The 22,835-nt window shown below is 26.2% G+C and overlaps 1 protein-coding gene across 1 annotated transcript; it reads right to left on the bottom strand.

Annotated features, from left to right (window-relative positions):
- Window positions 1-11,424: 11,424 nt before the first annotated feature.
- Window positions 11,425-22,159, bottom strand: LOC117177901 (protein cornichon). The gene is made up of 4 exons (XM_033368976.1): window positions 22,014-22,159; window positions 21,445-21,513; window positions 14,328-14,584; window positions 11,425-11,677 (listed from the first exon to the last, which is right to left on the bottom strand). The coding sequence occupies exons 1-4, from the start codon at window positions 22,092-22,094 to the stop codon at window positions 11,653-11,655; spliced, it is 432 nt and encodes a 143-aa protein (XP_033224867.1). The 5' UTR covers window positions 22,095-22,159; the 3' UTR covers window positions 11,425-11,652.
- Window positions 22,160-22,835: the final 676 nt, after the last annotated feature.

The raw sequence follows: 22,835 nt of genomic DNA, 5'->3' as shown, positions 1-22,835 counted from the left end.
TTTATGTTTAATTTATAATTGCTCAGTTTAAATACAGAATCAAATATTGCTAAATATTACAAAATTGTCCATTTTTTTAATTAAAAAATTCAACTGCAATGTATAAAAAATCATAAAATGATTTATTAAGTATTTTACAATTACAGTTTATCAACTTGTTTTTAAATTTGAATCGTTAGTCTTAAGAACTGCATTTAATAAAATTAAGCATTATAAACTGAATGACTTCATAATTGAAAAAGTTAATAATTAAACTTTACATGAAAAAAAGTTGAAATGGAACTTATTTTAAATTGCATTATATCATGGGATATGAAATTTGTGATGTTCCAAGTGAGTAGATAGATTTTTCTTCTATAATTTGGCCAAATTCCCGGTAAAACAATTAATTCACTGGCATTTCTCAGTTTTCTCCGATCTCAAAAAATGCCCGGTCATTTGCCGGTCCAACGGCGACTCTGTGTTTATATTTTGACAATTGTAACGCTACCGGGAAAGTTACTTTTTTTTAAGTAAGGTTAACGGGTTACTTATAAGTGGTAACGTGTCAGAATTTTGGTAGATTTCGCAGTAATTGCACACAAAACAAGAGCACGTAGGGATCCGAAGATAATATGTGTAGCAAATTTCATATTAAAAAACAAATAATCGCAATTATAGCGTACAATGCTTTTGCGTAGTAATTTAACCGGGATCATGGAACAAAGTAACAAAGATCCAAAAAAGGAATCCCGTGAACAGCAGTGTTATGAAGTAACAAAACTCATTTTTGGGTCAAATTTTAGATCTTAGAGAGAAGCACGGAGAAAAATAAAACATAAACATTGCCGTAATTGTGGTAAATAATATGTTATAGAATAATGCAACAATACATTGAAACATATTGTACACATGTTATACTGTCCTTATATTCGCTAAATTTGGTAATAAGATTTGTATACTATCATCAGTGACTCCCACAAGCTTTTTAGATTAGAGTTGGCAAAAAATACAATTTATAAATTAAACTCAGAAATAATTGCACATTTATTCAAGTGTATGAAATTTGTAGAAAGCCGTCAAACCCCGAAATCGCGTAGGCTCCTTGTCACCTTTCTTACTTCGGAGTCACTGATTGCCATTAAGTACTTGGATATAACGATTTTATTTTATTTCGATTTGCGCGAAAAATATCTTCACTTTACTGCACGTCCAAAGAGTTCAATTATTTTCAAACATTCACTGTCTTAAATATTTTTGGTCAAACTTCATCTTGCAACTTGACGAGTTTTAAAGTCCGTATTATTATCCGTCTGAAAATTTGATCACTGCGACGAACTAGATTAAAAATTCTATACTTTTCTCTTATTTTTCTCCGTGAGACAGAAGTTAATAATTATAATCGTACTGATATCATTCCAGGTAGACAATTTTATTGAAAAGGCAAAATTGTATCTTGTTTTCTTTAAGAATGGAACATCCGATGTAATGTTGTACGTCAAGCTGCAATTATTATTTATTAAGTAGAAAGTAATGCATTCGAGGACCGATCTGTCTTTTGATAACACATTCTTTGATTGAACTTCCAGGATTTTTAACAATCCAAGCTTTTGACAACAGGAAGTTATCAAAAGTTGAAATCGGTTCTGAACTTATTTACGACTTATTCTATTGCGATCTACGTAAATTAGAGCCATTGAAAGGTATTCGAACTGGAAAGTGACTACCAATCACAAAACCTAGGGAACGAGTAAAATAATGGAAAATCAGAATGGTAGAAATATTTTCAGTTCAACTATCAATTTTAATGGTTCAGAGTCGTGAGAAAGGACGTAAGTACAGAGATTGGAACAAAGTGCTTCTCGACTTTGCCAAATTAACATCGAAGCTCAGTAGAGTTATGTTTTTTTGTAGTTTATCAATTGTTATTCTTGGTTCGTTAATTGGACCACTGAAATTTTCGTTAATGATCTCACTTATGTTATCACTCACCGTCCGCAAACTAGTCTTCGCATAGAATTTACTACTCTATAAATCAAAAGACTCGGTCGAGTCTCGCTCCAAGTACTTAAGAAAAACATCATTTAACGACGAGACTCAACCGAAAATCTTTATCGTAGAGAAAATTTGTACATGTACAGAAGCCTCAATTACCATGTATAACTCAGTTCATATTGGCGAAAAATAAAACACTCCTTACATAAAATTCATGTACTCACAAATGTCAATCCCAGGGATCATAGCAGTTCAGGTGTTGAATTTTAGGTAAAAAAGTGGATTTTTCCGAGAAAAGAGGATTAAAAGAGGATTTCATTTATTATTAAACATTTTTTATAACCAGTGTGTCTACTCAAGTCCAGGATAAAAATTCCATGACAATTTCACTTTTTTTCCAAGTACCTCGAGAAATTTTCAATTATAATTTTTCAGAGTAATTCATTCAAGTATTTCGCATTTTTTTAAATCTACTCCAAATATTTATTCAATTTTGTGAGTTTATTATAAATAATGTTTTCTTTCGGTACTTGTAAATATCTAACAAGGAGAGTACCCGGGATGTACCTTACCCATTTTCTACATTTTGTAATATGTTGTAGTACATAAAAAAATGGTAGACACGTGTTTTATTTTATGTGCTCATTCGTCGATTTGAGGGATGGAACCCGCCCTTAAAGTTGAACCAACAAAAGAATTTTTCTTTAATATCTCAAAAACGAAATGGAATTTTATAACGAAACAAACTCAGCTTATTTCGTACAATAGGACGCTCATCGGGACATATTTTTATGCAGAGGTTGCAACCCTTATTTTCTACTAGGGTGGATATGATTTTTTATATTTTATTTTAGACTGCAACTTTCAAATCAACGGAATTTCACCGTATGTTGTACTGTTATTAGGGAAATTAAAAATTAAAGTTAACACGTTTCCGGGTTTTTGAAAAAAATGGATTCAAGGGGTGATTTATCCCTACAGTTAATTTATTGCTATTGGAATATTAATCACAAAATACATATTAAATTTTAATTTAGGAACATTTACTCTGACATATATTTTGCATTAAAAATGAAATAACACTGTTGTGTCGTAGTAAAAAATCGACATATTATATTGATGAAATTAGTGAATGTGAAAAAAACTGTCTTTAACCACAATCTAATAATGAGACATTTCATAAGGGTATTCAACTTTGCTAAAAATATCGGTGATTATGTTGTTTTATTTTTAATGCAAAATGTATGTCAGAATAAGTGTTCCAAAATTAAGCGATGAATTAACTGTAGGGATAAATTACCCCTTGCAATTCATTTTTTTTAACCCCGAAAAATGTCAACTACAATTTTTAATTTTCTTAATAACAGTATAATAGACAGTGAAATTCAGTTGAGTTGAAAGTTTCTGTATTAAATTTTTTTCACCTTCACATTTACCCTTGTTAAAAAAAAGGGTTACAACCCCTCGACATACAAAAATATGTCCCAATGAGCGTCTTCTTATACCAAATAAGCTGACGTTTGTTTGATTAAAAAATTGCGTTTCGTTTTTAAGATATTAGAATAAAACTTTTTTGGGGGTCAACTTGAAGGGTGGTTTTACCCTTTAAATCTACGAATTAACACGTAAAATAAATGTTAGCTATTTTGTTATTTACTACAATATATTACAAAATGAAAAAAATCGATGAGTACACGTCGGCAAACAATAAATTAACTGTATGGGCATATTACCCCTTTCAATGCATTTTTTTTAAAGTACTAAAACACTTAAATTTTAATTTTCTGAATGATGGTACAATATATAGTTACATTCACTATTGTAAAAAATAAGGATTGTAACCCCTCGGCATAAAAATATGTCTCGATGACCGTCAATTTAAATTGCATTACATCAAAAAGATTAATTTTCTACCAAAAAGTCGAATTTTCAACTAAAAAATATACTTTTTCTATCAAAAATGGAACAGTTCAATTTTCAGTTTAAAAAAGTTAATTTTTATAGAAAATAAAAACGAATTGCAAGTAAACTAATAAAATTTGCAACCAAAATGGTAATTTTCAACTAAAATGATGAATCTTCAACTGAAATAGTTTAGTTTTGAATTTAAAAAATGAATTGTAAAATAAATAATTGAAATTTTAACCAAGAAGATTAATTTTCTACCGGTTAAAAGTAGAATTTTTAATTTAAAAAAAAATAAAAACATGCTTCCGAAATATGGGGATACTATATGGGAATTATAAATTTGTTATCTAAAAAAGTTATTCAGTTCGAATTTAACATTACTTGGAATCAATTCTGTTGATGGATAAAAACAAACAATTACAGCGTGTGTCTTAACACCCTGCGGCATACCAACTTTTTATGACTATACTAAAAAATGCGCTTTTGAGGAAATCCTTTTAACAGGATGTCTAAGTGGTTTTTAAATAATTATTAATAATAATTAATAATTTTTCAAATATTATTTACTATCATAGCTTCCTTAGTGTTCAATAAAATGTATCGATTTTATAGGTCAATCGATTTTTATCGGATCACCCCATCTTTCTGTTCTCATCCCAATTTTAAATTATGACAATGAGAAAATTTTTACTATAAAAATCAATTTTTAATATAATAACAATGACCATAACTTCCTTACTCTTTAATAAATGTGTTAACTCTTAAAGTGCATCGTGGGTGTCTAACACCCCAAGAAATTTTGAAACTCTTATAAACCATACTTAATTCGAAAAAAATGAGTAAGTGTCGCCATCTAGCTTTAGTTGGAGACACTAATTGTAAATGAAGCCGTTTAGCAGCCATATTGCGTCAAGCGGCAGTCTGCTAGCAGCAGCTGCCAGCTGCTGAAAAGTGGACGTAGAGAAATCGTGGGGTGCAAATAAATATCTTTTTTGAAAGCACCCATGTTGCAATATTTTGTTATGAAAGTACACTATATCAAAAGTATAGTCATAAATTTTCAGGTTAAAATAGCTAAAATTGCGTGAGTTATGAATTTTTAAGTAAAAACCCCATTTTTTCGCTTTTTGTTTAAATAATTTGTTTAACAAACTTAAAATACATAAATGGCTATAAAATAAACTCTACCATATAAAAGATAACTTCAACTATATCGGATAATTTTATTGTGACAAAATATGCAATAGGGATTAAGCAATACATGATTCAATACGCTGGGGTATAGAACACCCAGTTTGCACTTTGCCGTGATTTTTACCATGTATATACTTTGAGGGTTGATATTATAGGTCAATTGATTCGTCTCGAATAACCGCATCTTTCCTATTCTTAAATCAACTTTAGATTATGAGAATGAGAACATTTTTAATATAATCAAAATTACCACAATTTAAAAAATTCCTAGCTAAGAAAATGCAAAATATATTCTGAGAAATCCTTCGGTCAGTTTGAAGACATTAGTGGTGAAAATAATTCCTGCAAATTTCATCAATTTATCTAGAACCGTTTCTTTTCAAGTTATAGTGTTAAAGAAAAAGTGTGACATCTACACACACATACGGACAATTACTTCCAACATTGTATTAGACATTTTTAAATAAATGAATTTTAAAATGTTTGAAAATATTACCATTACAAAGCTTATTCTATGAGGAAGCAAAAATTCGCCTACAAAAAAAAAGCATTTTGCAGCCTATTAGGACATTAATAAAATTATTCAAACCTCGCCCTCCCCTCCGATCCCTACATTCTCATAATTTAAATTTGATGTGATAATAGAAAATATGTGTTGATTCAAGGCGGATCGATTGACCCATAATATTGATACATTTTATTGGAAAGTAAGGAAGATATGGTAATTCATAAAATTTGAAAACCCGTTTTTTATAGTGAAACTTTTTCCACTAATAACATAATTCAAAATTGATGCAAGAACGGAAACGATTCCTTGATTCGATGCAAATCAATTGACCTATAATATTAATACACTTTATGGAAGAGTAAGGAAGCTATGTTCATTTATAATATTTGAAACATCTCTTTCGAATAGAAAAACTTTTTTAATGGACATAATTCAAAGTTGATGCATGAATAGAAAGCACTTTTTAAACATAAATTTTCAAATTAAATAGTTCGGACGATTTTTGTAAAAAAAAAATCATAAAGTTGCGAAAGCGATAGGGTGCGACGAAACTTCCCTTACTCTTTTCCTGCTCAAAAAATTAACATTTCAAATTTAAAATTTGATTTTTCTGATTAGTCTTTGCATTTTTTAAATTATTTGTATTACTTTGTATTTTTGTAAATTTCTATTTCTAAATCGATCAAAATAAAAACCTTAGTTTGTCTAATATTCACATATAATTTTTAATACGAACAAAGTGGAAACACTCGATATCGAATTTACAGCGAATTTTCAATCTCTTTCTCTATTTTTCGTAACCGAGGACTGTTATCTTTTTCTATCCTTTAGTCTATCTAAAAATTACGAATTCCAATACTTTTCAATCTCATTCTCTATTGAGTATTCTAATATTACGTTCCGCTCGGTCGGTAACATCAAAATCTGTAAAGCACTGTTTAGATAGGAGTTTGACTAAAATTAATTAATTTCGGCGAAATTAAGTAAAAAATCATGATATAGCTTTGCTTTTAAGAAATAAAAGCCATTTATTTCATTATTGTTGGTAATTTGGAAAATGTGCTATTAGGCAATTTTCGATAGTAATTTTAAAGGATTTTAAAAGCATGCAGAAAAATCGAACGATTTTGAAAGAATTTTTAAGATTTTTTAAAGAATCCAAAAAGGTTTAAGGATTTGCAAGAGATTTGATCAAATTTTAAGGCAGTTTAGGTGATTTCAAAGGATGTCAAGCGAGTTAATAAAAAGTGATTTAAAAAGATTTTAATGAATTTAAAGAGATTTCAAGGGATGTAATTTTTTTAATATTTTAAGTAATTTAAGAAAATTCCAGGGATTTTAATTAACTGTACACATTTTCGAACATTTTGAATGATTTTAAAGAAGTTGAAGGAATTTCAAGAAAATTCGGAGGAGTTAAAGGATTTTTAAAAAACTTAAAGAATTTCTGAAAATTCAAGTAATTTTAAAGAATTACTATAGGGATTTAAAGATTTTCAACAGATTTTAAGGAGTCTAAAAAAATATAAGGATTTTAAGAGATTTTAATTCATTTTAGTCAATTTTGAAATTTTTTAAATTATTTCAAAGAAGTTGAAGGGAGCTCAAAAAATTCGGAGGACTTTAAGGATTTTCAAGAACTCAAGTGATTTTAAGGAATTACTAGGGACTTGGCGGAATCTCAAAGTTTCATTTTAAAGGATTTAAAAAAATCCAAAAATAGTTCAAAAAGCTTTAATCATTTACAAAAGATTTTATAATATTTTACGACAGTTGTAGTGATTTTAAAGAAAGTCAAGCGAGTTATTGCAAAGTCATTAAAACGGATGTAATGAATTTTAGGAGATTTCAATATATTTAAAGAAATTCATTGATTTAAGGATTTTCAAGAGATTTTAAGGAGCCTAAGAAGATTTAAAGGATTTTGGATTTAAAAGATTTGAATTAATTTTAGTTAATTTTACAATATTTTAAATTATTTCAAAGAAGTTAAAGGGAGTTGAAAAAAATTTGGAGGACTTTAAGGATTTTAAAGAAATCTTACCAGATTTCTAAGAATTCAAGTGATTTTAAGGATTAACTAGGGACTTAACGGAATTTTAAAGTTTATTTTTAAAGGATTTAAAAATATTTCTATAAGTTTTAGTAACTTTAAAGAATGTTAAGCAATTAATTTAAAGTTATTTGAAAAAAATTTAAGGATTGTCAAGAAATTTATAGGAATTTAAGAATATTTTAAAGATTTTACGTGATTAAAATTAATTTTAATTTCATTGCAAAGAATTTGAAGAGATTTAAAAAAAGTCGGAAAAGTTTAAGGATTGTCAAGAAGTCTTATAGGATTTCTAAGAAAGATCACAGTCTTTAAACATTTTTGTTTTCTCATAGTGCAAAAAAAATCTCTTGACATCTTTGAAAAACACACTTTAACGAAATACCAAAAATCTTAAATTTCCACCGCACACTTCCCCAATTGCTAAAAATTATTCAAGAAATGGTTTTTCTATGTGAGAAGCAAATTCATAACACGATTTTTCGATTACTTTCGTATACAAAAATAAATTTTAGTTAATTTTAACAATCTTATTTTGAATTGAAGAATCTCGAATCTGAATAATTTAGGAATAAAATTCCGAAAATAGGACCAGTTAAAAGCTTTAAAAATGGAATATTTTCAGATTAGAATATTGAAATTTCGCAACAACTTTCTCCTCAGGATTATTCTTTTCATTATAAATCTTATTATTTAGTTAAAAATTTAATAATTTTCTTTAAAAGTCATCCATTTTAACTGCAAATTGTTTGCTATTCTTATTTTGGTGTTAGGAAGTGCACTAAAATCTTCTTTGGATGAAAATTGAACTATTTTTTTAAGGTTTTCTATTTAAATTATATTTTTTAGGAGAAATTTCATCTTTCTTGAATAACAATGCAAATTTTCGTTTAAAAATTCAATTCTTTTTTTTTAATTTTGTCTTGTTGATTTTAAAATTCACCTGCTTTAGCAGAAATTAAAACCTTCTTGGATAAAACTGTAACTGTTGGATGAAAATTCAACAATTTTGTTAAAAGTTCTTATTTTTGTTTAAAAACTCGACTGTTTAAATATAATATTCGGCTTTGAAAAAAGAACTGAAATATTTTCTACATAAAAATTCAACTATTTTTTGAATTTTTATTTTGTTTTTATTTAAATAAAAATGCATCTGTTTTAAGCCAAATTTCATTTTTTTTATAAAAGAGCAACAGTTTGGTTGGAAATTAAGCTTTTATACTATTTTATTATTTGACTATGTCGTAGAAAATTTACTTTTTGTTTAAAATTTATGTTTTGGTGTTGAAAAAGGAACTAAAATCTTTTCTGGATAAAATTTCAACTAAAAAAAGAAATTTGTCAGTTTTTAATACAAATTCCTTTATTTTAGCACCGAATTTAATCATTTTTTTTATAAAAATGCAACTATATGGTAGAGGATTCATCTCTTTTGTTAAAAATTCATCCTTTACGTTTGAAAAAAATCGTCTTTTTTTATTGAGAATTCCATTTTTTTCGTAAAAACTTATTTTTTGGTTAAAAAATTCAATTTTTGATTTTGCAGAGTCAACTGGAATCTTTTTTTGGATGAAAACTCAACTTTTTTTAATTAGAAAATTCTTCTACCTTCAAAGAAATTTCATTTTTTTTTAAATAAAAATGCAATTATTTGGTAGAGAATTCAAAATTTTGGTTAAAAGTCATCCTTTTTAGTTAAAAATTTGTCTTTTTCGATTGAAAATTCAATTGTTTTCGTAGAAAATTATTCCTTGTTTCAAACTTCATATTTTGAGTTTCAACAGAAACTTCAACTGTTTTTTTGAAAGGGTATCTTTTTAATCTTTTACTTCATCTGATTTAGAAGAAATTTAATTTTTTTTGTAATGAAAATACAAAAAAATCATTCTTCTTTGCTTGAGTATTCAACTAATTTGTTTCAAAGATTTGGTTGAATCACTTTGTTACGAAATCACTTTTTTGCTCAATATTTTTATTTTTAGTTAAAAATTTATCTTTTTGGTTGAAAGTTTAATTATTTTGTTGAAAATTAATCTTTTTTATTCCTTATTTTTTTCATTGAAAATTTAACCGTGTAGTTGAAATAATTTTTTTAAATTCATTTTTTAACAGAAATTGTACCATTTACATTTTTTAAGATTGATCTTTTTTAGTTAAAAATTAGCCTTTTTTGGTAATGAAAAAATCATTTTTCAGTTTGAAATTTCATTTTTGTTGGGTAAACGTGCATCAGTTTCGTGGAAAATTAATTATTTGTTGTAAATTCATATTTTGTTTCTGGCTTGAAGGTTCAATAATTTAGATAAACTTTTATTTACGTGTTGAGTGGAAAATCTTTATTTGTTGGAAAGTCGTCTTTTTTGTTTCAAAGTTCTTCTCTTTTGTTGTATTAATTCCATTACTTTTCGATTAAAATATAAATTATGACACTTTTTCAATGGGAATTTGTCTTTTTAGCTTGAATATTCAACTATTATGTTGAACATTTTGTTATTTTGTTAAAAAGTCATTTTGTATAGTAGAAAAGACATTTTTTTCGTTTGAGATAAATTGATAAATTTTAAAATCTTAAATTTGTATATGAAATACTGTTTTATTCCGTTAAGAAAATTTTATATGTTACAAGTATTACTTGATTCAAATGCTGATATTTGAATATTAATGATTTAAATTGAAAAATTAGTCCAAGAAAAATAAGGGGATTTTGAAAGTGTTCTGAGTGTCGCATTTTTCCGCAAGAGGCGCTACGAGCAATGCAAACGAACTAAATCAAATTGACTAGATCCGAATTCAAGCGACCAAGTTTTCCGGGAGTGGGGTCTCCTTATACTACTTCGTGATTTAAAACAAAAGAAAGGATCGCTATCTCCTTTCATCAAACAGCGTGTGATGTCTGAAATTCTTTAAAAACATTTCATATCTACCCATCAGGGATAAAAAGTATCACACTATTTAGTTTAAACGTATCTCTTTATTGAAATGATAAGTGATAATCTTGTATTTTCTTGATAAGCTTACTATTAGTATGTTTCTTGAATTTTTATTTTACAACTCTATCCGGTTGAAAAATTACAGGTAGCAAGTCCATTGCGGAGTTTGTTAGAACTAATAATGTTGAAAAATCAGTCGTAAAAGAACAATTCTACCTACTCATAACAATAGTAATTTAATATCACTTAATAATGAAATAAATTTGTTCCTTATCCTTAATATAAGTTACTGCGGTGAGAAAAACTTTACTGTAATTATCAGACTTGATGACTGGCAATATTAATTATATCAAAGTCAATGACATTGCGAAGAATGAAAGATTTTTAAATTAATTCTAAAGAAATTTTAAGTATAAGTACCATTTTTATACTCTCCAGTCTGCATCTATATTGAAAAGCTGATTGAACCAAAGTTTTCTCTTTTTACTGAAGATTTAAACACGAGAATCAGCAGCATTTGTCGAAAGAACATTGTAAAGTAACTGCTTTAAATATCTACCTAAATAAATATTTGTCCACCTAAAAAATTGATTATCTTTCTCACAGCTTCTTACGTAATAAAAATACATTGAACGCACACCAACCACAGAGGCTGTTGCTTATTACATATCTACATGTACACGATTTAGAAATGAAAAATGGAATCGAATTGATTTGATAAATTGATAAATCTGCTTTACGTAAATCGGAACGAAAAATGTAGTCCTCAAGACTAATGAGTTTCTGATTGATTTTAAAGTTTAAATATATCCTATATCTGAAAACAGATATACTATTTTCTCATACTTTACTTTAACAGTCAAATTGCAGAAAATTAATTGTCAAATTTCATTCAAGCTGATTATCGAATACAAAATGTTTAGATTAAAAGCCTACTTTAGAGTCAAAAACTCGTCTAAAGTAAACTAAAACGCTGATCGAGAGGAAAGCTGGATAAAATCTCTTATTGCGAAAAATGAGTATCCAGAAATCGCTTTACAAGTTTTGAGTAGAAGTTACAAAAACTTAATCCTGTAATTACCATCCTAGTTAATGAGAGAGCTTATCATTCTGAAATGGGAAAAAGATAAATCAATGAATTTTGATACATTTTCTTTTAATTGTATAATAAGTGACTACTTCAGGGTAGCCACAAAAACCTCATTGTCAAAATTCTCTGGCTTCACTGATTAATTTTTTATTTTCTCTGACCATTAATATTTAAATTTATAAGAATTCTAGGTGCATTTAAACGAATTCAGAATACATGTATAAGACTTCAAAATAATTTTAATGAATTGGAAAACAATTTTAAATTTCATTCATTTCAATAAAATTAGAGTGAATTTAGAGGAATTTAAGGGAAATTATAAAAATTCGATAATATTCATGATAGTCACGCTGACTTAAAAAATATTCAAGTGAAATAAAAACAAATCATTCATAAAAAAAATGTAATGAATTCATTAATTTTGAAATGGGTTAAGAAAAATTCCAGGAGATTCAAAATAATTTGATGAATTGCCTAAGAATTCAAGGACAAAATCTAATAAAAATTTTTTAAAATGCCTTGAATTTAGTAGAATTAAGTGAATTTATAAAAATTCAAGAGAATTTAAAAGAACTTAGAATAAATTAATAAGAATTCAGGGCGAATTCTTTTAAATACATTCAAATATTATAAAACCTTCTGAAATTCAATCAAATTTTCTTATATTTCCAGAAATCCCGAAAAATTTATCAAAGTATCTTCAGGGCTTTTCAAATTCCTTAAAATAATTGAAATTTTCAGAAGTCAAGACAATTTTTCTGAATCCTTTAAATTCATAAAAATCCTTGCAAATCCATTGAAATTTTTTAATGTCTTGAAAATTCCTTTGGATATTTCAAAATACACTAAAATATTTCAAACGCTTCAAAATCCCTTTCGTTTATTGAAATTAATTGAAAATCCCTTAGAAACATTTAAAATACCCTAAAATGTTCTAAATCCTTTCATAATTTTTTTAATCACCTGCAATTTTTTAAAACCAAAAAAATTCTTGAAATAGAAAAAAAAACTTAAAATCTTTAAAATTCTTCGAATATTCTTCAAATTATCGAAAAAGCCTTGGAATCTTGCAAAATTCCCTAAAATCATTAAAATTCTTTTAACTAATTGAACATACCTTGAAATATTTAAAAAAAAATCCTACCGAATTCCTGGAAAATCTATTAAAATACCTTTAGTGTTTTTAAAATAATTGAAATGATCTTCGGAAATATAATAACATCTCTTTGAATCTTTAAAAAATATTCTAAAACCTTAAAGATACTATAAAATTGTTCGCAATCGCTTGAAAATGTCTTGCAATCTTTTAAAATATCCTAAAATATTTCAGATCCATTAAAATCTTTTAAACTCTCTTGAAATATTCATTAATTTATTAAAAACTCCTTGGAAATTGGAATTTTTTTAAATGCCATAGAATTTTTTAAATACCCTAAAATATGTCAAATTACGGAAATTCCCCGACTTTTGGAAATCGTTTCCCTGACTTTCCTGACCAACAAAATTTCCTTATTTCCCCTGATTGCCAAGTTTTCAATGACCTGCGACCACGCTGCTATTTTTCAAAAGTGTTTTTCAACCTTAAAATTACAAGTAATAAAAAGCACAAAAAATGTATTCTTTTGAAATAGCATGGTGGCCGTTTTAATCAAAGGAAAAAATTCCTTGTCATTTCCCGGTTCGCAAACAATTTTCACGATCAATTAAATTTAAAATATCGAACTGCAAATTAGAAGACTGAAAGTGGAACTCTTGAATTTTAAACTTTAAAAGTTTTCTGATACCAAAATTTTGTATTCAATCAAAGAATTTAAAAATTTTCAAAATTATGTTATTTAAAAAAATTTAAGCTAGAAACATTGAAAATTGAACGAATGAATTTTTATATCTTAAAAATCCATCGAATGCTTCGAAAATTTTTTTAAATGTTGAAACATCTGCATGTTGTTCTTTTTTCTTCAAATCTTCCGCATTCAATTTGGATAAGTTTATAAATTTTTCTTAATCTTTTTAAATTTTTCCTTAAAATTAATTATTCATAATTAAAAATCTTTTCAATTATTTGAAATCATTTCGAATTTTACTAGGTGTTCAATTGTTTTTTATACATCGAAGTTCAACAATTTTATTTACAGATTACATTTTTTTAAATACAAGAATTAAAATGTTAACATTCAAAGTTTAATTTTTTGTTGTTAAATTTTGAATATTTAATTTATAATTACTGATTTTAAATGAACAGTTTGATATTTCTAAATATGAATTAATTCTTCTTTTTCTTGATTAAAAAATTTCAAATTGAATATTTTTGACTTCAATAATATTTTAACATTGCAAATAGTTTATAATGTTTCAAACCGTTCAATTTTTAACGTTAAAATCGGGAAATTCTAAAATTGTGAACTGAGATTTTCGAATTACACATTCTAAACTGAATGATATCACAGTTGAAAAAGATAACAATTGAACGAATGATTTAAAAAACGGTTGAAATGAAAGTTGGATAGCCTTTTTTCTAAATATTTGGAAAATTTCCAGTCATTTCCAGGTTCAGCAGCCACCCTGAATAGATTACTAATATTAAAATTTGCACTCGATCCTAATGTAAAAGTTAAGTTTTAAAATTAAGGTTTAAAAATAGATTGAAAGATGGATTTTTTTAAGACTCACCCATACAAGTAGTAGAAAAATGAAAGTAGATAGAATGCTAGTTTCACCCATCCCTCACGGTAGCACCTTGATAAACTAGCCGCATCTAAAATATTCGTGGGGTCATAAAGACCTGGCATCGACATTACTGGTCTGGTGCGATATCTGTTTACATGGTAGGCAATCAATGGAATATTGAGGAATAACGATAACCACTCATTGCTGATCAGGAACAAAAAGTTGACAAATACGTGCAATCCGTATTCCGGAAGTACAAGCTGAAAATGATAGATAAAACTGCATTGGTCACTATCAAGGTGGCCATTTTTTTTAAATTTTCGTCTTCCGACTTTCTTCCGGTTCTCCCGGTGCATATTCCTGATTTCTCCCGGTTTATAAAAAAATTGCGGAAGTCGATAAATGTCAGAAAACTTTTTTGCAAGAAATGAATTGATTTTTAAATCATATAATAAGAAAGATAATGAAATTTTTTAATATTTTTGAAATAATAGTTAGTAATGAATAATTTCGAATTGCAAGCTCTTGAAATTTTGAAAAATATACAAACGACTTTGGACAATTTAATTAGAAAAAGGAGTTGAGTTGTATAACCTCTAAGTCGAAACGTTAAAAATTAAAGAATTGTAATTTGATTTGGAGAATCACGAAATTAGAATGATATTAGTTAAAAAATTTTAAATATGACAATGTCAAAACGTTATAAATTGTATATTTAATATTCAAATTTTGGATCTTGGATAATTTAATATTAAGAGTAATTGAAATTGTATTCTTTATAATTAAAAGCGACTAAAAATTGACAATTTAATATTGAAAACTAAATTGAATCTTACAAATGCCATTAAAACTGATTAGAAAACGTTTTCTAAAATGAAAAATGAATTGAATTATTTTAAATAAAAACCTTTCGAAATATATAATAATTTAAAATGGGAAACGTTAAAAATAAAAAAAATGTATACTTCCAAACGGTAAAACTTAAACGAATGAGAACTTCATTTAAAAATGAACAAAATCTTAGGAAACAAAAATTGTGTTATTAAAACTTTTTTATACTCAAACACTTTAAAATTTCAATTAAAACCTAAAAATGGCAAAAATTAACAATTTAATGTTTTTAATAAAAATTCAGAAATCTAAAATTGTAACCACTTGCAATTACCGAAAGTGTCCTTTTACTGATGCATCAATTTCAGATAGATTAATTTTTATCGGTTTTTATTTTAAACTATATATTTTTTTTATTTCAAATCTTCCTTTAGAATTATCATTCATTCTAGCAATTTTCGAATATAAAATATTTTTCAATTTGAAATGACTTATTTGTTTAAATTTTTAACTATGAATCCGAGAGTTTTGAGATTTTAAATATAAAAATTAAAAATTACGATAAAAAATACAGACTATCCAGGCCTTTAATATAAAGTTTCGAAATATTTAATAGCAAAATGGTCCTAAAGTTTTGTATATTTGAATTTGAAACAACAATACATTGAAATTTAAAATTCCAAACATTCAAAAATTATTCTAAAAATATATTATTAATAATTATCATATGTAGTATCAAGTGACATTTAAAAAAACTGGATAGCTTTTTCACTATAAGATTTAATTTTTTCAAATCAACAGTGATTGTTATTTTCACCATTACAAACTGCAAAATTCTAAATAATGCAAGAAATATTGTAAACCTTTAAAGTTTAACTATTCTAAACACTTTAAAAATTATATAATTTCTAGTTGGGAATTTTTAAGAATTACAAAATGCGCAAAATATGAAATGCGGGAAATCTCCAGGTGTCATATTTCTCTCCCGGCTTTATCCCGAAGTTTTCCCGGTGCAAGTTCCTACCGGGTTTATGGCCACTCTGACAATGGTTTTGATAAAACCCTAGTTTCATATTCAGGGTGATCGCAAAACTTCATTTTCAAAATTCCGTGAGTTTTCCCTGTCTAATTTTTCATCTTCCCTCACCATTATTACTTAAAGACCAAAATTCTAATATTGTAACATTTTTAATAAGGAATATTTTATCAATGGAATACAAAACTTTAAGTTAAATTTTTAAACTTTTATTTTATTATTCTCAAGACTGCCACAGACTACTTTACCCGAAGAAAGTGATCTATATAAACCGAAAAAGTGACCAGAGGTTACTCATTTCGAACCCAAAAAGTTACTAATGTTTATTAACAATGCGACTAACGCTAAACTAACTTTTCATGAATATGAAAAAATTAATTGAATTTAGTAGGTTAATTCCAAATTAATTAAAAATATTTCAAAAATCTGTTTAATTCCTCACTTCTTGTAAATAAATTCTTAAAAATCCATTTAAATATAAAAAAATCCTGTAAAATTCTATGAAATCCGATTATATTTGTAGGAATCCTGGAAAATTGATTGAAGTCCATTAAGAGCTTTTTAAATTCCCTTAAAATCATTTGAATTCTCAGGAATTTGATAAAATCACTTGGAAAAATTCTAGGAAATTCTTCAAATTCCTTCAAATTATTGAGAGTAATTAAAAATTAGTTGGAATCTTTTAGAATATCCTAGAATCATTCAAATTCTTTAAAAACGGAAATATCTTGCAATATTTGTAATTCATTAAAATCTTTGGAAATTCCTTTAAAAATGTATAAATCACTTCAAAATTTCTTGGAATCTTTTGCCTTGGAGCCTGAAACAATATTTGAACAGGATTTGAAGTGAGCTAAAAACGTTCAATTATGGATCAATTAATTTGACGTTATTTTAACAAATAAAATAGTTTACAAAATTTACCATCATATTCCAAGGGATTTCAAGAGATTTCGAGAAACTCTGAAATCTTCTAACAGATTTTAAGGCTTGTTGAAGTATTTCCAAATATTTTTTAATTATAACTTTTTTCAGGATTTCAAATGATTTCTGAACATTTGAAGAAATTTCAGAGGATTTCAAGGAATTGCAAAATATTTTTAAAAATTTCAATGAGACTAAGGATTCCAAATAATTTTAACCGGTTAAAAATTGATGAGGGATTTCAAAAAAATGTATGAGAATTCACGATTCTTCCAAACTTTTCAGTTCATAAGACCAGGTTTAAAAATTTGTTGAAGCGCTTCAAAGTATTTGAAAATATTTTAATCAGTTTAATGGGGTTTTCGAGAAATTATAGAATTTCATGAACTCAACATTTTAAAAGTGATTAATTTCTCAATGAATACTAAGGCATAAATATTTTAAGATAAACAAAATAGTTACATATTTTTGTTTTTTTATATGGCTTGTTGCCGCGAAATGTTAGTAGCCATTTTGTCATATATTGCCATATTTTAAGCATTACAACTTATAAGTAAATTGCTTAATTAATTAAAAATGCGTATTTTTGTCTAATTTTTTTTTAATTTTCTTGAACGAATGTGCGTGATGGGGAGAGTCTCTCCCAATGATTTAACGGAACTTTTCAAATTAAATATAATAAGACGATAAATTTCACTTTATTGGGTTTTTTTTTTTACGTGAGATGGAGATCTAGGGCAACGTTTTTTCTATGGTGTCTAACGTAGGGTTCAATTTTTGTTAAAAGTTCAAGTTTTAAAGATGAAAATTCAACTCCTTGCTTGAAAGTGGAACTACTTTATTAACAATGAATTTTTGTTTGTTGAAGATTCATAAATGTTACTTGAAAATTTAATTATTTGGATAAAAATTAGCCTCTTTTCTCATATTTTCAGGTTGAAAATTCAACTTTTTTGTATAACATTCTTTTCTTGTTGAAAATTTTTTTTTTGTTGTGAAAAATTAACCTTCTTGGTTGGAAATTAAACGTTTTTTTTTTTAATTATGCATTTTATTGAAAAATCGTCTTGTTTTATAGTGAATAAATTGTTTGGTTTAAAATGCAAACTGTTTTGTTAAAAATTAAATTTTTTTGGTTAAGGATTCAACTATTTTCTTGAAAATTCATCTTTTTAGTTTGAAAATTCTACTCCTTGGTTGTCAGCAGGGTTGAGAGTTTCACGAGAGTTGAAAACGGCCGTGCGGCGGCGCTGGTAGTAACTTTGTTCTACAAAAGTATGCAGTACCGCAGAAAAAATGCATAAAAATTACAAAATAAATTTAAAAACCCCTTTAAAATCATTTTTTTTTTCCAAGTGTAGAGTCAGGTTTCAAAAAAGACTTATGTTCTTACTCATTATCTTGTTTAATATTAGAAAAAGCGACACATTTGACATTTTTTAAACTAACAAACAAATTGCCTGGATATTCAGAACTTATAAAAAATAATTAAAAGATAAATAACAAATACACAAATGAATGGGGAAAGATGCCAAAAATATATATTATTATCAAATTATAAAATTTTCCAAATTTCAAATAAATACAAGATTCTTAATTGGCAAAAAATAAAATCCCGAATTTAAAAATATCCGAAACTAAATTCACCGAAATTCACAAATATTTCAATTCTCTAAATTTCGAACTGTTAAACATAGTTATTTGGTTATTAATTTGTGAGCTATTGTGAGGCAAATAATTTAATTAATCATTAATTAATCATTTATTAATTATTTTCGACAAATTATAAATTTCGTCAAACTTAAATTTCAGAAACAGAAATATTTATGGGAATTTAACAATTCATTTATTTGATAATTCGGAAATTTTTTTTCTTACTAATTTATGATTTTGTTATTTATTTTTTCGTTATTTTCTGTTTGTCCCGGATATTCAAACACTTTTAAATATAGTAATGAAGATCTATTTTTTTTTATATTTCCGTTTTAAAATATAATGCTACTATATAATAAATATAATTATTATATCTATAGATGACAAACAAGGAATATGTTAAATCCTAAATTATTATTTTTTATTACAATGAAATAACGAACTCTTAAATGTGATATTTTTTTAATCAATTAGACTTTGTAACGAAACTAAAATATTTTAACATTTGTATGTCACTCCTAAAGAAAGACCATGAACGAATACTTTTTTACCATTGACAACACTCAAATTAATCGAAAATTATTTGTCAAAGTGCTATAATAAATCCATGTTGAGATTAAATTCTGAGAATTGAGTACAAGAAAATAAGTATTATCACCTTGTTTTCAAATTTATGTAAATATAATTTTCATAAGATTCTTGAGAAAATTAAAAATTTTTTTTTAAATTTCTGGCTTTTCAAAAAGAATATAGAGAATTTTAAAGAAATTTTTTTTATAATATAGGGTTTTACAAAATAGTATGAAAGATTCGAATCCTTTTAAAAGACTTTTAGAACTTTTAGAAGGTCGGAAAGAATCAAGAAATATTTCATAAATTTTCTAAAATTCCTGAAAATATTTTTAACTGTCAAGAACTTTTCTCAAAATTTTCAAATATCATTCCAAATTTTAAAAAATCACCTTACAATCTTTTAAATTTTCCCAGCAATTTTAAGAAAATTTGTTTATTCTCTTGAAAACTTTCGAAATTCCTTTAAATTATTTAAAGTAAAAAATTATTTAAAATTTTCACACGAATATAAGAAAATTCTTTTTTTTTAATCTTTTCAGACCTTCTAAACCTTCTAATTTCTAAACATTATTTAAATTTTTTCTGCATTTTTTATTTATTCTGAAAATTTTTTAAAATTGCCTTATAATCTTTCCGATTCTTCTTTGAATATTTTTGAAATCTTCTAAAATCTTTTAAAATAATCTTTTGAAATTAATTTTTCGAAATAAAAAATTATTTTAACTTTTCTTAGGAACCTGAAATTTTTTTCCAAAATTGAAAAATTTGACTTTAAAATCTTTCAAACACTTTTTAAAGATTTTAGGAAATACTTCAAAATGCTTTGTGATCTTTTATCGATTTTCTCTTTAAATTCCTTTCAAAACAATTATTTAAAAATTTCCCACGAATTTTAAGAACTTTTTTTCACACTCTGACCAAATTCAGTTTACCTAAAAATTTGTAAATCTTAAAAAAAAAATCTCAAAGTCTTCCATATTCTTTTAACCCACATTTTAAAATCTTTAAAACTTAAATTTATACTTTTAAAATAGAACCGAAAACATTTTTCCTCAGATCTTTCATAAGCTTTAAAAAGCTTATAACTGTTTAAATCGGGGTCTTCGGGTGTTCTCTGAGTTCATTTTTATAACCTGATTTTCACACCGGAGCGATAAACATTGCTATAATTAACGGATATGATTCGATACAAAAAACAGGAACAGAAAAACACTATTAGAAAAATCCACTGTGTAATTTTCACAATAATTATATAAATAAACCATTTTCTGTTTTCAACACACGGGCCATTTTCAACTCTCGGTTGACTCAATATTAAACAAGCATGTTTGAAAGTTAAATTCCTTTATCAAAAGTTTATTTTTAAGACCATTCATCTATACAAATTTAACTATTTGGTCGAAAATTCAATTCTTTTGTTGAAAATTCAATTTAAACGTTCTGTTTTGCGTTAAAAAGTGATCTCTTTGAGAACAAAAATTCAACTATATTTCCTTGAAAATTCGTCTTTTTGGTAGGAAATTAATCTTCAATTCAAATATTTAGTTAAAAATACTTGTATTTTGTTAAAAATGATTTTTTGCCTACTTTTGCTAAGAAAATAATGTTCTTAGTAGAGAATTCATCTAGTTGGTCGAAAATTGATCTTTCTGATTTTAAATGTAATTATCTGATTGAAAATTCTTTGATAAAAGGCTTGTTTGTGTAGCTTGACAATTCCACTATTTTGTTCGAAATGTATTTTATTGAGAAATTGTCTTGTATAGTAGAAAATTAATCATCTTGGTTGAAAATTCTACATTTTGGATATCATTTTTTTGTTCTATAAAATGAAATATATTTTGTGTTGAAGATTAAAGTATTTTGTTGAAAATTCATCTTTTTTTATCCTATTAAATTGTTTTATATTTAAAATGATCCACCTAAATAAATTCACGACGAAAATTCGACCAGAAAAATTAGGGTAGATACAAAAATCACGAGAAAAAAAATAAAAATAAGCAAAAATAAAAATAACTAAGAATAATAAACTAATCGCCTTTGAACATTACTCATATATTGTTAAGTATAATAATAAACATGTTTGATTAAATAAAAACTTACGGGATTCAGGCTATTACATTGTTCGATTGGGTCTTTGTACTCTGTTCTTAATTCATCGAAGGCAATTATCTGAAACAAATAGTGTGAAATTTCAAATATAACGATGCCTACTGAATACAAAATCCTCATTTATATAAAAATTTTACAATATGTATTAAATAAAATAAAGGAATTTGAAAGACAATTAAAAAATATAAATGAAAATCGAAATGATAAACTAATTATAGATTGTACAATAAGAAAACGATACATATATATATATATATATATGAAAATAATATAAACAAGGAGGAAAATGGACATTTGTGTACAATTAACATCTAGCATTAAAAGTCCCTTATTTAAAAAAAAATAAGATCAATTAATCAACTATCATCATAGCCTCCAACTATGTAACGTCAATTCTCTCATTTTTAATGCAAACCTTCATTAATGAATTGAAATTAGTAAAAATATGAAGTCATTGCTTTGGAGGTTATGTACTGTTTTTAAGATAGTCTTTTTTTTCTAGTAAAATATAAAAAAAATTTGTATGGTAATCAGAAAATGAAACGAAAGTAAATACGCACATGTAGTATTGCGAAAAATATTAAAACTGCATCACAGATTAGTGCTACGATATAAGAAAAAGCGGCTATATTAAAAACCATTTTTGAGACGATTTTTGAACTTTGACATAATCAGTTATCGGAGTCTGACGGGTGACGGCTTGCATACTGCCGTCGGTAACATCATTTAACTGTTTTATATTTAAGTCGGTATAGAAGAAATTCCTCTTGCCATTAAACGCGGGAGCAGTTTTGAATTCGAAAATGGAACGAACCTCTCTTTCTATCTCCACACGTTAGAAAAAGAGGTTCATTTAATTTTCTACTTTCGACACGGTATCGAAGTCCCAATTTTTGCTTTTTTTTACTTTTTCAAATCTTGAAAAAAAATAACAATAATGAACAAAACAGGTGTTTGAGATGGATGAGACACATATTATATGGGAGATAGGATGGTATAACAAAATCTATTTTTGATTTTTACTGATAACCCCCCCCCCCCATTTTTTCCTTTTCAGAAAAAATAAATTTCATCTTTTTTCAAATACCATACCCCGGGATTATGAAATTAACATGGGTTTTTACATTGGAAAATATTCGGTTGGTAATAAAATAAAACTTAGTTATAGAAATGGTACCCAAATTTCTGTATACTTACATTATAAATATATATACAGAGAAAACTTGCATTTATATTATTTATAAGTTTGAAAACAAAATTTATTTGTATCAGACTAAGAGAATAATATTACCACCTTTCTTTCCTCTAAATAGATTTAATTTTTTATCGCCTAGATTAAAAAATATTAAATTAGTGAACAACTATATAATACTGCCCTGAAG

The sequence above is a fragment of the Belonocnema kinseyi genome, chromosome 8 (assembly GCF_010883055.1).
Source record: "Belonocnema kinseyi isolate 2016_QV_RU_SX_M_011 chromosome 8, B_treatae_v1, whole genome shotgun sequence".
Lineage (NCBI taxonomy): Eukaryota > Metazoa > Arthropoda > Insecta > Hymenoptera > Cynipidae > Belonocnema > Belonocnema kinseyi.
Note: the sequence above shows the minus strand (reverse complement) of the source record. Positions and strands in the feature narration are given on the sequence as shown.